The sequence below is a fragment of the Grus americana genome, chromosome 1 (genome assembly GCF_028858705.1).
Source record: "Grus americana isolate bGruAme1 chromosome 1, bGruAme1.mat, whole genome shotgun sequence".
Lineage (NCBI taxonomy): Eukaryota > Metazoa > Chordata > Aves > Gruiformes > Gruidae > Grus > Grus americana.
The window spans coordinates 182,587,724-182,604,468 of record NC_072852.1 but is presented as its reverse complement, the minus strand read 5'-3'; the positions used below and the strand labels follow the sequence as shown (position 1 = coordinate 182,604,468).

At 36.1% G+C, this 16,745-nt stretch overlaps 1 protein-coding gene across 5 annotated transcripts in view; it reads left to right on the top strand.

Annotated features, from left to right (window-relative positions):
- The window catches only part of PCDH17 (protocadherin 17), a 96,430-nt gene that overhangs the window by 67,781 nt on the left and 11,904 nt on the right, over positions 1-16,745 (top strand). For 4 of the 5 annotated variants that reach the window (XM_054808980.1, XM_054808970.1, XM_054808990.1 and 1 more), the window contains one exon: positions 15,079-15,153. The exons of the other annotated variant lie outside the window; for it this stretch is intronic. In XM_054808980.1, the coding sequence (XP_054664955.1) occupies positions 15,079-15,153 (75 nt within the window). The remainder of the gene's footprint in view (positions 1-15,078; positions 15,154-16,745) is intronic. 5 annotated transcript variants of the gene reach the window in all.

Genomic DNA, 16,745 nt, shown 5'->3' with positions numbered 1-16,745 from the left:
ACTTCAAGACTAGGAAAGTAACGTATACAAATTAAATGAGAAGCCAAAGGGAAAAGAGAAAAAGAAAGAAACATCTGCAGGGCTTCAGTGTGAAAAAATGTTTAAGCTGCCTGTTATTAACTGCTCAACCTGTTTTATGCTGGATTTCTGCATAATTATGTTACAGAGGAGGGGGGAAAGAACAGATGTTGAATAAAGATTGAAAATAAGAAAATGAGACTGTTAAAAAAAAAAAAGTAGTTGTGGTTGCTCTCAGCTAGAAATTTTTTGGCAAGACTTTTAGACAGCAATCTATTTCTCAAATTCATTGCCCATTTCTGCAAGATTAATGTAAAACAAAATGTTTCTTTTTAAGTCTGATCAGTTGAACAATTATACAGCTCCAATAATCCCCAAGTCAGTCTTTCAGAAAGCAGCTGAATGTTTCCTCAAGCAGTTTCATAAATTAGATTAAATGAATATGATATCAGGTCAGAAACCCTATAAGCTCTTTCCATGGGAAGTTGTTGATAGCTCATGTAATTAGCTGGGTTTTTTCATGCTTTGCAAATACCCAAATAATCCAAAGAACATACATTTTTCACAATCTTTATGGAATAAATGCCATTAAACTATACTTGTGTGTTTTTCTGTCCCCTTTTCTTACACTTGCATCATGCTTTAGAGAAAACTGAACTATCATTTTTTAAGAATGTCTCATTTTTTTTTTTTTCTCCATTTAGTTGATACTTTCTGGCACTGGGTTTGAAAATGTTATGAAATTATTTTCAGGATAGAGCTATCTAAAAAAGGAGACTGAAACTAAATGCGGTTACTACACTAAACCATGTGCATCACCAATCCACTGTACATTCCCTTCTACCATGAGTAGAATATTTATCTCAATGGCAGTTATTCCTGAATATGCTCTGCAGTGGCCCTTAACTGAAAGAATTGTGTGCTTTAATGCAACTGCTACTGCAGCTGGTTAATATAAGGTTAAGATAAAAATCAGACACCATTTTGTGATGGGGATTCAGATGTGAAATGAATCCTTTCCCCATAGTTTTAATTTTCTTCTTGTTAACTAAAAATATTTTATTTTTCAAGCATTCCCGACTTTGCTTTCCTTTGCTATCCTCACCCTACATACCATCACAAGTAGACTTCAGTCTGTTGAACTGCTTCTTTCAGGTGAGCAAATACTTCATCTGCTAGCTGTCTTCTCTTGTGATCCAAAATTTACATGTGAGATTATAAAGCTGTGTAGGGTTTGTGTAAGGTTTGTTTTTTGAAAAGTTGCAGCTTGAAAAGTCACAGCTGAGAACTGGGTAGACTTTGTTATTTCTTGAAGAGCTTACAAGTACTTTGATGAAGAAACCGCATATTTGTATACATTTTGTATTCAAAGGATTTGGACTGAAATTTCCTCTAAAAAAAGTACTCAAAATTATGTCTCTGTCTTTTCTATTTGCTCTTGTCCTAATAGAGCTTCTAAAAGAAAGTATGCCATTTGGAAGAAGTATAGATGTGAATAAAAATGACCACGTGAACTTGTATTCCTTTGGGCGTGTGGAGCGTGCATGCACGTTTTCTAGGTACATTCTTATTACCGATCCTTACTGTAATTGCAAGTGACTAGCCGTAGCTCAACGTTACAGTATATTTAATACCGCAACTCGCCATTACCACCAATCTCTACAGGAAAGCATAGTTCACGGGTACCAGCAGGTTGATGGATCTGTCTGTGGAATCAAAACAAATCTTTCTTATGATTCATTTTTGCCACAGATAAGCCATAAAACAAGGACAGAGGATTGATGGAGGTTTAGGTTTTTTGCTCTTGTTTTAAACAGTAGATGTAGAACAGGTTCTTCTATTTTATAGCCTGAAGCTGAACTGTCAACATAAAAGATGTACGGACTTAATACCTGAGAGCTGGGCAGAAGTATTTCTTCCCACTTTTTTTAGAGCAGATTAAACACCGTACAATATAGCTCATTACTGCCTAGTATAAATTTATTGAAAAGGAAGTTTTTGCTAAAGCATGAAATACTTTATCTTATTATTACCTGCTTTACTGCAAGACACATATTTCAGCTGAGAATGAAAAAGTTTTTCATTTATAATCTGCCTGTCCATATTGTGAGAATTTCTATACCTTGAAAATACTATTTTTGCTTTTTGATGGTGTGAGTGCATGCGACTGACTCCGTGTCTCACTTGGTGTCATGTAACTGCAGTTAGTATGCAATTAGGAGTTTATTAAATATGTACTTCATGGGGAAAAAAAAAAAGAACTAATCATCATATGTAAAGTAAAATAACAAAAGGTGATAACCATTCAGGTTTTGTTCAACTGAGGAGAATAATTCTGTGGCTTATTTTTAGATCTGAATATTTTTATTCAATGAAAAAGTAAAATTGTGGACAGTTCAGAAAACCCTATGTCAGTATCAAAAGAGCATTGCATTACGTGGTTTGAAGGAGGAACAGAGGAAGAGAAACATGAACAGACAAACAGAAAAACAAGATGAGAAACAAAAGACTGAAAAATAAAAAAGAAAAAGAATCGTTAAATAATATATTGCTTTACATATATTCACATGGCAATAGTTTATATTTCATGAAAGTAAACATCTTTCAGAAGGTATTTCTCCTGTTCATCACTACAAATATAGATAAATAATTCTAAAAGGAGATCCTCTAGATGTACATCGGCTAAAAAGTCCCGCTATCTTCATTTCAATTAACCTCCTTTTGGGTAAAACTCTGGAGGTGTGGAAGAACTTGAGTTAGGGTTTAGCTAGAGTCCAGGTTTGGATGTCTTTTAAAATTAATCGCATTTCTTTTTCCCACAAAGCAAAAATTCTTAATTTTAGATTATGGAATTGGTTACAATTACATATATTTTCTATTTATTTATAACAGAACCAATACTGGTAAAACAGTCTTCAAGTAAAAATGTTGTGCTAAAATGCATTCAGGTGTAGATCTTACTGGAGACAAAATTTATTTTGTGTTACATAACTTTTTTTTCCAGTTTTGCTTAATATGAGTTAAAAGGGGGGGGGGGGGGGGGAAGTAAACGAAGCCACACCTAATACAGCTGAGCTTAACCACAACCATTGAAATAAACTAAAAGTTAGACTTGAAGGGATTTGTGACTAAGTGACAAAACCAAACTGGTTTAAAAGGTAGACTGGGAGTTTTTTATAATCACTGATTTTACTGTGATTTTATTTTGGTTTTAATAGGATTTTGCCTCTGAGCAATGCAGGTATATACCAGACATTCCCTGCATGTTCGCCAACATGTATTAGGTGCATACCTGTACATTTTTGTTTGTGCTTTAAATTCTTCAGAATCACCTATTGATAAATGTTCCATTTTAAAAGATTTTTTTTCTACTTGTGTAGAAAATTGCATGCTTAAGCTTGCTAGATTTAAAGCTTATAGTCATAAATTTCCCTTCTTTGTGTGAACTGATCTTGGATGCTACTTAAAACTGTATCCAAATAAGTGATATTTATTGTGGACTGATGGTTTATAATATAGTGCGTGCTGGAGAATGGTAAGTCTGAACTTGCAATTCTGATTTAGAGAAACAGTTGTCAGCAGAAGTATTGCCTCAGCTTTTTGCTTTTTTCCTCCTAATCTTTATATTTGGATCTGATAGGAATACGTTGGCCTCCTATGGTTAATTTTGTCCTGTAATCTCTTGAAACTTCTCCTTTGTTGTCCTTTTCTCAAAGTGTAAGAAGCTAATCTGCTTGATTTTTAAAAGTAGCACTAGAAGATCTTTATCCTTATGGAAGGGGAAGCAAGTTAACTTAAATGAGTTCTTTCTTGACTGGTGTAGGATGATATGGTTTTCATTAATCATTTGTGAGCGCGTTGTTGTGTGATGTAACACAGCTGGGCATGACAAGCTGGAACGTGTCTTCCAAGAAATTTTAGAACAGCTTTCTTGAAAACTGCTGTGAAAGAAATAGCACGTTTTTGTAGCAAGGCTGATGAATCAGAATAGGCCTTTCCTAACGCAGAAACAAAAAGAATCCAATTAGATGTCAGTTCTGCAGCTCTGCTCATAATCACTGCCAAGATTCTGTGCAAAGTGTCTTGTTATAGAAGACTAATAATACTGTATTTAGGGTAGGGAACCAAGTATTTTCAAATATTTCTGCCTACAGATGGTAACCTACATCTATATTTAGATATTTGGAGAGCAATTTTGGTCCACACTCATACAGTTAATTAACAATGGGATTCAGATCAACTGTAAATATCTACCTTAGTGTGCACATTGTGTTGACTCTCTTAAGGAGGTCTCCATGTACTATAATGGGAAGTTAGACACCTATCTGGTATATGGAGTCCTTTCTTGGAGGCACACAAGTGTCAGAACCTGGGGCTACATCCCATATACATTCCTTAGTTAGGTGTAAATGTATGTACCTGTCTGTGTGAACAGCACAAAGTAGTACTGCACTCTGAGTGGAAGTGTCTGAGTTAGTTCAGTGTCAGAATCAATCTGGACACATTAGTGAACCTTTTTAATCAGGCTAATCTGCCTCTCTATGAGAACTCATTTAAATATATTTTACATTGATTTGGCCAGAAAGTGATATTTGAAAAACCTAGCCAATAAGTAGTTTATGGAGGCATTCATGATCTCCTAGGTGCCTTCCAAATATTCAAGAAAAAAAAAAAAAAAGAAATCCTGTGTAGGGAAATCAGTCTTTCAACAACAGTTATGGAAAAAAGAATTGTATTTTTTAGATACATTTTCAAGGTTTTTTAGAACTAACTCCATGAAATTGCAATCTGTGTCTGCCTGTTTACCTGATTACCTGTAACTTCTATTGGTATCTATCCAAGGACACAGGCCTCAAAAATAAGTTTCCACAAATTTTGTTGATATAGACAGCTGTAATAGATTATCTAAGTGCCCAATATAAGTGAAAAACTGATGTCACAGATTATTAGACACTGAAGACTCTTGATTAAAGTCATTAATAATGCCTCAGTTACCGAGAAAGTTTCAAGCAGACTGTGCCTTCCAAGACATGTTAGTCAATAATAATGCAAAAATTTGCAGAAAAGAAGCTTTAATTAGTTCCATTGGTCATGGAACTACGTATTATTGTTAGCATGTTACCTTTGTAGACAGTGCAGCAGAAACAGGTCTAGCGAACAGAATTAAGCACAGGGAGACTAACAGCCCTGAGGAGAAGCTCAAGGAGGACAAAGCTATCATGACCAGGAATATTAGTGGAACAAAGACGATGGAAGGCCAGTGAATGTCCAAAACTATTCAGAGTTCTGAAAAAGTTTAAATTTCCTTTGGTGGTAGATGGAAAGTCAGAAGGTGGAATTGTCAGTGAAATGACACTCCAAAAATCAGGGACAAGCAATCTGACTTCTGAGGCTCTTGAGAGGCTGGGAAGAGGTTTCATTTGCAAATACACTTAATGCAAGGGGGAGCTGTCTTTTTCTTTCCTTTCTCATATTCTTTAAGCAGAATAAATTAGAGACACCTGATAGCTCCTCAGCTTCTCCTGATCTGCTCCCAGGTTCACTTTACTGAGCAATGGATTCTGCATGCCTCTGGGAGGTCTCCATATGAGAGAAGGAAAAATGTTTTGAGAATGCTACAGATTTTGCTGTGCATGTGAGATAACAGGTGGTTCTTGATATAATTATTAATTACTCACAGTTATCACCAGTTGTATTCATGGGACAGGATACACTTCTGTGATAGAATACAATATATGTCCTTTCTAATGCCTTCTACCATTTTGTTAAATTATCCTCTGTTTGTGATTCTTTACCTGCTTCTACTCAAGTATCTCTAAAGCTGCTTGTTAAGAGAAAGCATTTTAACAGATGTCCTTGTGCTCTGGGATGAATGCATTATGGATGTAGAACTGTCTTCACACTTCTTACAATCACCTCTTTTCGCCTCTTCATGCAGTGAACACCTCCAGCTTGTTGTCACTGCACTTGATTGCAGCATAGGAGGTTTACAGGGTCAAAGCTAGTCTTGTATCTTTTGTTCTGTCATGCAAGTCTTGCGAGCTTTACTTTCATACTTTCAATTTTAACATGGCTTTTTGTACTTTTATAATTACCTGTATAATTATTAATAGGCTAATTAAGTATTTTTCATACATTGGTGCAACAAATGTATGAAAATGTATATACTGTAGACACAGCTTTGTCTCTATGGTATATATTCAACAATATCCTTGTGAACATTTATGTTTATGTACGTATATGAAGGTGATCTCTGACAAAGTGTCAGTGGGAAACAGTAAACTGCCTTTGTGCTGTAAATTTGCCACTCACCTGCCTCCAACCCACTAGTCTCTTTTGCCAGGATCTATTCTACAATTCCAAACCTATATGTACATCGAAAAGACACAATTAAAAAATGAAAATAAATTGTCAGATAATTATCTTGCAAAATTTTGGGCAAGGATGAATTTTCACAGATTAAATTAATGTCTGCACTAATAGCTTTTCTGTGTAAGCAAGTGTCACTATTATATACCCTAGTTCAGGAAGATGATCCATTCATGTTTGATTTTAACCATGTGTGATCCCACTGAAAATGAGGGAAATAAATTGTATATTCTTTCTGAAAACTTATAAAAAGTGAAAGATTAAAATATATACTGTAAACAGTTGAACAACAAATTTCGTACAACTCACCCTAGTGAGCACCCAGCACACCTGAAGACTTTGAAAGAGGACACAGAATAAATAAGATGTTTTAAAATAATTTTGTCTTTTTCCTGCCCCAAACATTTGATATTTCCCATAATTTTCATAGGTAGAGAGAGGCTTTAGACAGGCAAAAAAATAATCTTAAATTCAGGTGTGTTTTAGCACCCAGGCTATTACTACATTTTAAGATAATCACATGGCATGAGTTAAGGATTTTATCTATATTACAGATCTGTTCTCAGAAGGCTTTACATTCCCCATTGCAGCCTTTGATAATTCAATTAGTCTCTCAAAAAGTTGGGAGTAGCTGATAAATTCACTTTAATGTTAAATCAAGTACCCCAGCAGATTTCTCTTAAAATGATCGCTTCTCAGGGAGCTTAGCTCTAGAGGTGATACCTCCCAAACGCAACTTTCTGTAAGGAATATGTGGGTTTTCAGAGCAGATTAAAAGAACTGTCTGTACCAACTTAGCTTCTCACCATTAATAAAGTTACTTCAGATCATGACAGTGATCTCATTCACTTGGATAGCTGTCCATCTAGTTGAATTTAATTTAACTGGCAGCCTTAGGTTCCTCCATGGAACAGATTCCATGAATATGATGAATGATCCCAGGAACAGAGAATGTCATTAAACAAGCTGAATTTAACCCTTCCCTTTAAACATTGTCTTTTGGGATTTCCAAATCCTATTGGCAGACACAGATTGCTGAATAATAAGTAGGAGGGGATTAGCTAGATCTGCATTGACTATGTCTTTGGAGAACGCTAACAATAACGCCAGTTCTGTTTGTCTACCTCTAGGAAATGAACAAAGAACATGTTAGACGGAAAAGATGAACAACGGGATTTAGTGTGGTAAATAGATGCATGTCCCTGCAGAGATCAGATAGCAAAGCAGAGAGAGAAAATATTCTAACAAGAAAATGCTGCTTACTACTTACAAACAGTTGGCCTTAATAGGCAGGTTGTCATTGACCTTCTGTACAGGATTACAGTTTTGCTAGAAGGAAGACTTCAATTTTAGATATATTCATCCATGCCATCAAAGATGCATGTTGTCATCATAGTTAGAGCGGGCTATCTGTGACACTGAAAGCTTACAGAAAATGCTGTATTTTCCTCTCCAAAGGTAGAAAATGAAAAGTGACAGAAATATACATATCCCTCTCTGTTTGAAATGCTTTATTTTGTATTTTTACTCCACTTTGATTTCCTGTTTGAAATTAAACAGGCAATTATATTCAAGGATAACATTTGATGATGGTTTTATAAAACAGATTCTTACAGTAAGCAAAATAAATATATTACTTTAGATATGATTTTTTTTCAAAGACAGATTGCAAAATAATCATAGAATCATAGAATGGTTTGGGTTGGAAGGGACCTCAAAGATCATCTAGTTCCAACCCCCCTGCCATGGGCAGGGACACCCTCCACTAGACCAGGTTGCCCAAAGCCCCGTCCAACCTGGCCTTGAACGCTTCCAGGGAGGGGGCATCCACAGCTTCTCTGGGCAACCTCACCACCTCTCTAGTGCCTCACCACCCTCACAATAAAGAATTTTTTTCATCATATCTAATGTAAATCTACCTTCTTTCAGTTTGACTTTTAATGAATTAAGCCTAGGAAACCTTAAGGAAGATCTTTTACATAAACATATGGATTTAATATATGATTTCTTTTTTTTTTGGGGGGGGGGGTGTTTGTTTGGGTTTTTTTACTTGAAAATCAGACTTACATAGTAATTTCTTTTTATTCAGAGTGGTTAACCTATTAAAAAATTGACCTTTCTTTTCCTGTGCTAGTTTTATATTTTTTCATATATTTTTTTATTATGATTATTTTCTGTTTAATAGCCCTTATCTCTTTTATACTGGGAAAAAGTATGCTCTAAACCTGAAAATATCTACCCCAATATATGTTATATCCCAATACATGTTGTGAATATTAGCCTTGCTACTCTGTCCAGTATGGCTCTGAAATACTTTTTGAAGTTATACAGTTGCAATGAACTGTGGATGAAAATGTTGAATGTAGTTTTTAACATCAAGCTGCAATTGAATTTATTTGTCTATTGTGTAGACGAGTAGGCTGTAGTGGCTAAATGTAGCTATGGTAATATATCATGGGAACATTTGATACTGCAGATGCACTCTACAGGATTACCATCATTGGTTTTCCACTTGATTATGTTTAAAGAAAAATTAACTGCTAAATGTGTCAGTTTTACAGAGGACTGTGAGTGATGTTTTATGAATAAAGTTATTGATAGTTTGGGAATTCTTGTTTATCATCCCAGTGTGACTCTCTGAGAAATACCAGTTCAACATTGTTGAGTCAAAAAACACATGCCAAATTTAAACTGAGAATTTATTTAAAGAAGGAGTATTTGGGTTCATGTTGAGAACCACAGACTTAATGAATGGAAGAGCTCAGTCCTACTCAACCTTTAAAATAAGAATTTTGAGATCAGAATTGTTTCTGAGAATGGAATCAGTGACTGGTGAGAATTCCATGTATGCTGCTCTATATAAATAAATTGTATTTTGTCCTTGGAAAGGAGAGAAGTGACATACTATGATTTACTTTTGGGCATCTCAGATAACTTAAAGTCCAACTCCAAAATCCATGCCTAGTAATTCTGTACTCTCAGGACAGGCAGGTAGGCATGAAAAATCTGGTACATATATATGGGTTATGATTTGTGAAGTTCCCGTCCTTTTATTTTCCTAGTTAAGCAAAAGCTAAACATATGCTTTTGTAATATTTGCAGAAGATCTGTAGGTTTGAACTGTAGATGAAAGGGGAAATTGGAATTTAGCATCTTTGCAAGGTATCGTATTCTGCTGTGTTTAGGATTCAGCTAGATCTGTGAGCCAACGGAGCCTGGGCTGCAAAAGCAAGGTACAGCTGGGCAGGAGAGTTGGCGAGAAGAACGTTGGCTCTCATCCACCTCTGACTCTAAATTCCAGCAGGAGCTAGGATGATGTTCTGGTCATACCTAATGTGCCAACTCGCTCTGTAGACAAAATATAGTTGATCAACTGATCTGGATTTCTCTTGAAATTTCTGGAAATAAAATTTCCAACTTGAAATATTCTATAATTCTGTGATAGGTAGGTCTATCTGGGAAGTATTGTAGATCTGGAGCCTATCACTGACATACTGAATGGCTCTTTGAATCTGTACTTCTCCATTGCCTCTAGAGACAGCATAAGAATTCTAGCCTAATTTTAATTGCCAGAAATTAGATTATGTGGCTGTCTCTGTTTCTTGAATGAGATTATTCTCTCTCTTATAGTTGCTGTTAGGCGTCTGATGAAACTAATATTCAGTGTCTGAGTCTACTTCCTGTGAGGGTTTTTTCAGTCCCTTGACTGACAAGAACTCTCCCTTAAATAGCAGATTAGATGGAAGCTCTTGCTGGTTTGCCTCCCTTTTGCAGGATAGTAAAGCTAAAGCAGGAGGGTTGAAAAAGCTACGGCCTGTCCTCCTGCTCACTAGGATTTAGTGTACATGGTAGGAGGAAATCAGGCTCTTTGGAAGACCTCAACTGTAGGAATGCCTTTTCCCTGAATCCTAAATAGACTTACAGTTGCCCTAGGAAAAGCCCATGCTTTACAGCCTTGCTCAAAGAAATAAATCTTAGTAAAAGAAGCACCTTGAACATATTTCATGTTTGCTATCATGAAGTCAGGTGTCAAATCACCAGCAATTTTTCATCTTACTTCACAGGAAGAACTCATTTCTGTATGTTTTCCCAATTAGAATAATTTTTTTACTTTGCTGGGGGGGAGTGGGGTTGGTGCTGTGTTGAGATGAACATTGACATGAAGGTTAAAATAACTTCAAAAGGCCTTCAATTTAGTATTAGTTCTATGCAGCTACCTCCATCTTTTAGAGTATTACTGTTCTGCGTGGTCTGCCTAACCAAAGAACAGGATTTGCCATGCTCTTTGATCTTTTCAAAATATATTGAAATCTGAAATCAAGTGCTTTGCCTGAGTCTTGACTTTGCTGGCAACAGTGAGCTGAATAATGTACTAACATGTAGAGTCTCCCTAACATCACCTAAAAAAAAAAAGACATATCTTCAGAATCGGTCCAGCTATGTCTATCAAATGATTAAATGCTCTGCGGATAAAAGAAGGAGGATCAACAATCAAGAAAGAAAAGGAAAAAAAAAAAAAGACAATAAATTGAAAAAGGAATTCCAGCTAAAACAACCCCATTTGATTAAGAGGCTGAACAAAGTGCCAAATGTCATGCTAAGAAATGAGCACAATCTCTATTTAAAGTTATTCAGAAGGTAGAGCTGAAATATTTTGCTGATAGCTGTAGTGCAGAGCTCTTTCCATATCTTGCCAGTAACACAAAAATAATTCTACAAAATCACATGTATCCTTTCATTTATTTCTTTTGCATTAACCATCTAGGTTAGAGGTTTTTTTACATAGTAATACTAGGGACAATTAAGTCTGTTTAACACAGAGACAGATGCCAGATGTATGCATGTAACAGTTACAGAGGAAGCATATGCATAGTATCAACTCTACAAATAGTCGGGCTCCCTAGGCACTCGACAGATTTGAAGCTAAGGGAGGGAATGTTTTTATGTTATAACATTTTCCCTTGGTGGTAGCAAATTAGCTGCCTTGTATCCATCTTCAGCTAGAACTGCAAAGAGTCACTTGAGAGCTTGCAAATAAGTTTAGAGCTCTGCTAAACTGCGTCTTAGGTACCTGAGAAGTGGGATACATACCATGCATGTGCTGTAACAGGTGGACTTAAAAAAAAGCCTGATTTTTTTTTTTTTTTCCCATAAGGCAATTTTTTCTTACCTTAATTCCTTACAGAATTTGTTCAAGGTCAGACTGCTTTCAGATATGGTGCTTCACACACAATTTCTATCTCCTTGGGAATTAAAACAATTCTTTTTCTTAAAGAAAAACAAAGTAAAGCTACCTTTTTATTAGGAAACCCAGAGGCTTTTTTTGGGGGGGGGAAACTCCCACAAAACCCACCAAAAAACCCACAAAACACACCCCCCCCCCCAACCACAAAACAATAGATATTGGGGCTCAGTTTTCTTTGTTTCCATTATCTATGATACTAAGAATTCAAGCCAATAATAACTGTACAGGTCTCATGCTTTTTCTTTCCAACAAAAAGGCTGAGAGGAGGGGGATTCATTAAAATCAAGTCATGGTGGAAAGCATACATGAAACTGAATCAAATAAATATTATAGTGATAAGTTCCAGTAAAAGAAAAGGTCTTTTTGAATACCCTGAGAAAGCTGATCATGATCCATGTCTAGAATAGGGTTTACTGCATTTTATAGCATGTCTGCCCCATTTCTAGGGGTGTAGTATCTTCATCATCTCTACAGAGTAAAGATTTTCTTAAAGGAAGTCAATAGATTAACACCGACTGACATATTTTGAATCCTTCAGCAGTTTTAAAGGTAGCAGCTGCATCTTTTACTTGCTTTGCCAGAACAGTGTTTAACTTATCTAGTGCCTCACTGTTGGATTTCCTTTGTAGGGTGCTCAGATAAGTAAACTGAGGGCATAGCTAAGAGAAATTACCCTGACTGCATCTTACATTGTGGTGATGTTTGTAACCAGCCTTTAAGTCTATCTGCAGGACTAAAATACAATTTTTATAAGAACTTGGCTCACATGAGGGGTTGCTAGAGACCAGAAAGATAGCTTCTAACAGTTAGCGAGCTTAAAAAGTGAAGATATTAGTGAAAACAATGAACACATAATGAAAACGTCTTTGGAAATAGTTCCCAAATTACCAATTTTTCTTAAAGACATATTTTGTCACATCACAGTACTCTGACATCAATACAGAAGTTGAAGCTATAACAAATGCAAAGATGACAAGTAAAAACGTGAATCGCAGTTGAGCAGCTCAGGTGCTGCAAATAAAAGTAACTAGTAGGAGAGATTTTCTGCATTAGTGTTGTTAATATCTATAATCTCCTCAATCCTTGAAATGTAAGAAAGTGATCTGGAACGTAAGGTTCTTGATGAAGGATCTGGAAAAAGGAAGATGTGAATATTCTGAAGTCATCTTCAGTGTTTTTTAGAATTTCATTTAGACTTCATGGAGAACCTGAAAATATGGTATTGAATCTGTTTACATGTACAATTCTTTTTTGCCAAACTAGTTATATTTAGAGTCAGATTTCAAAAATGCATCTTTAATTATTCTTTCCGATTGATCTAATTGGAGCGCTACCCAGGCAGAGAGCTAAGTAGGATAGCATTATGAAACTCAAATTCCTAAGAGAATGTGGGTGCTTCATAAATTGGCATAAGGGTAATCCCATTCTGCAAATCTCTTTTGAAGGTGGTAATAAAACACAACACCAGCAATCTGCTAAACAATAGTCTAGGGCACCATCTAATCAAACAATAATGAATATGCTACTTATCATAGCATAGGGGACACTCTATATGAAACTCTTAAATCATTTCTTATTTCCTAAGAAGGTATTTCTGTATTTGTATGCCCAAGTGAGAGTTCCTTAAGATGCCTGGACAATTTAAGGGCTTTTCTGAGAGCAGCAATATGAAAAGTGTTTTTCCTCCTGTTGTGTCAGATGCACTGTACCTCCCATGAAGTCCAAAGTGACATCAACCCGTATATGACATCAACCTTTTGAAGCAGAGAATGATACCCAGTGGGCTTTTCCATCTATCAGCATAAAACAGACATGGTCTCTTTATGTCTGGTAAAGGAGATTTTGAATGTAAATCCAGACATGCTGGCAGAAACGTGGAGGATACTCTCTTTCACCAAAGTGGCCAGATTTTTAATGGTTCAGCATCCATATAGCCTTTAGACATTTTTTTGAGACTTTGTAAAGGAAAGCAGAGAGCATTTCAAAAGCTTTACTGCACTGATTCTGTTTTGGACAAAATCATGCTCCTACACAGAACCTGACAGACTTCCATTCAAGAGAGTCTACCTGTAGTCAGATGTAAACAGAGACATCAAAAGGACATGGAAACAGATTTCTTCAGAAGCCTGTCATGTCTCTTTCCTCAGTGGCACCCTCATCAGTCAATGTCTGTAAACAAGTTGTCATATCTAAATTTGAGACAAGCTTACAAAGCAAAAAGCTTGGTGCCTTCTAATTAAAGATTTGTATAGTGAGATAATTGGCAACCGGTGAGGAAGGCTCAGTGGTGTAATATATAGCTAATCGTTGGTGGCTTGGCAGTGTGACAGATGGGGATAGCTTCTTTAAATTATGGAGCTTTTATATTGGTATTTTCAGGAAATGTCAACAGCATGATTATATTTTCATTAATGTTGTCTTTCCTTCCCATTTGTTGCTTTTGTTAGTCATAATGACTTGTTACCTCTTGTCTCTTACTGTACAATCTATTAATATTTGTATAGAATGCCACACAATTGGTCTGGTTAATGACTGGATTCCTGAACATTGCTATAGTACAATATTAGCACGTAGTACAATAGTGTTAGTATTTACTAAATATTACAAATTAGATATGGAAATCATTGATTTTATAATTATGACTAGCTCACAATCAAGTTAGTAAAAAAGAATGTGAATATCATGCAAATTCTGCAAATGATTACACAAATTCATTTAGGTTTCAGATTTAAGTTTCATTGCATTTTTAGGTGCCAGTACTGAAACAATCCCACTGTAAAATCTGTAAAACTGCCTTGATCAACAGTAGGAAAATGTGTTATATTAAAATGTTCCTTCTAACAGATCCACAAACCTGCTCTCTTCTGTTAATTACTGCAGATCTGTTTCTCTTCTTTTCCAGGAAACAGCTTTTGGGCTCTACAACAAAGATTTACTGTTTTAAACTATGAATATGTCAGATTACTAAAGCTTCCCTGCAGCTTCTCAGTTAAAGGCAGGGCTGGCACAGCTAGCCCTTGTACGTTTCCTCCCTGCAGCCCTGGGCTAGGAAGAGTTTTTTATGGTGGGATGGGGAAGAGCCCAAAATATCTTTTCAGGACAGTCGTATGGTCTTTTTGCTACAAATTAGAGTAGGTGCCAGTCTGACTTACAGGCAAACGCTGGAAACCAACGCTGGGTGTCCATTCTCAGCCTCTCCTCTTTCTCCTCTGGTAAGAAGAAATGAGACACCCTTTTTACTAGTCAGATACTTTCAGTTCACTGCCAACTATAAACTTCTGTGTTTGTACCTTTGACAAGCATAGTGAAAAAAATTCAAGGGCTGTGAGCTGTGCCTGGGCCACAGATGGAAATTGTTTTTCTGCTGTGGAAGTTTTGACATTGTTGTGAATTTTGGAAGCAGAGCCTATCCCTGTCTGTGACTCACAGGTCTGATTTGCCTCCAGAACAGCAAGGCAGAGGCCAAAGACCCATTGTTGGGATCTGTGGACCAGCCCGCTGTGAGGATGGAAAATTTTCAGGTAACAGAAATGTTTTCTTGCTCTTATGCTGTCTTTAAATAAAAATATGTGATTGCCATGAAATCATACACATGAATTTAAAGCATACTTCCCTAAGAAAAATGTTAAATATTCTGTAGTGGTCCATGTAATCCTGCAATATTCCTCCAATATTTATGGTTTGGGACAAATATGAATTAAATCCATAGGTCCATCAGCTTTTTATTGCTTTTGAAATGTTTTATGCCATGTCAGTACAAAAATTATATTCTCTGTCCTGTGTCCAGAAAACAAGCAAACAAAAAAAACCCCAACCACCACCCCCAAACCCAACAATGGCAAAACTCTGTGTAAGGATTGTAGACCTCAAAATAATATAGAATCATAGAATTGTTTAGGTTGGAAAAGACCTTTAAGATCATCAAGTCCAACCATAAACCTAACACTGCCAAGCCCACCACTAAACCATGTCTCTAAGCGCCTACATGTCTTTGAAGTACCTCCAGGGATGGTGACTCAACCACTTCCCTGGGCAGCCTCTTCCAATGATTGACAACCCTTTCAGTGAAGAAATTTTTCCTACTATCCAATCTAAACCTCCCCTTATCAGGAAAATACCACGAGATCCAAGAGGTTTTAAAAAGTGGCAGTCCATTCTCATTTTACTGCCAGTCATTTTGCTAATCTGAGCTACATAATTGCTTCGCCTATCTGAAAGAAGCCTTTAAACAGACAAGCCAATATAAATACTCAGATTGGAGACAGTTCTGTTTAATAACAACAAGCATGTGTATAGAAGTATTTGTTTACCTCTGCTCAATTTATGTCAAAATCAATAGTAATTAAACAGGAATCCCGGCACAGTAGTGCTTTAGCTGATTGTTCTCATCAGAAGTGTCATACAGCCTCAGTGTTTAGGACATGTCAAAGCAGCCCATTATTTTTCTCCTGTAATAAATACCTACTTACAGTCTTTTCAGTTCTTTAGTAAAGGCAATTGCCTGTTTCAAATAAAGAAAGACAGACACATTTTCATATCAATTCTGGGAGGTTTTCTGGTCATATTACAGGAATTACTGAAGTTCTGAAAGGTAGAGTTATTTATATTCTCTATTAGACATTAGATGCTATTTATTGTCCATCTGTTTACACATATGTACAGAAAATACAGAGCTTTCACATCTATTCAAAGTATTAAAATATATAAAACAAAACCGTATTTTATTAGTCTAAAGCAAGTACTGATGGGTTCTTTTTATGCTGTGTGTTTGTGGTTAGACCAGAGAAATATAAGATATAGAGGATTTTACACCTTGTTTCATTATTGAGTGAATTCTAAATGGAAATATTTTCAATAATGAACACAAATTCACAACATCAAGGGTGAAATGAATCTATCTCCTAGGGAAGTCAGTGTGAACTCCATGCGTGCATTCAAAGGCAGATCTTTTTCTTTGTAATGTGAAACAAGGGTCAGAAGACATGTGCATTACTGTTCACTCTGTAATGCAATGAAGAATAGAACATTTCAAGAGTGAAGGTAGATCGTATCAGCAGTGTGAAATTGCGTGCTTCAAAAAGAAGATATACATTTTCAAATGGGTCCTCCAGTG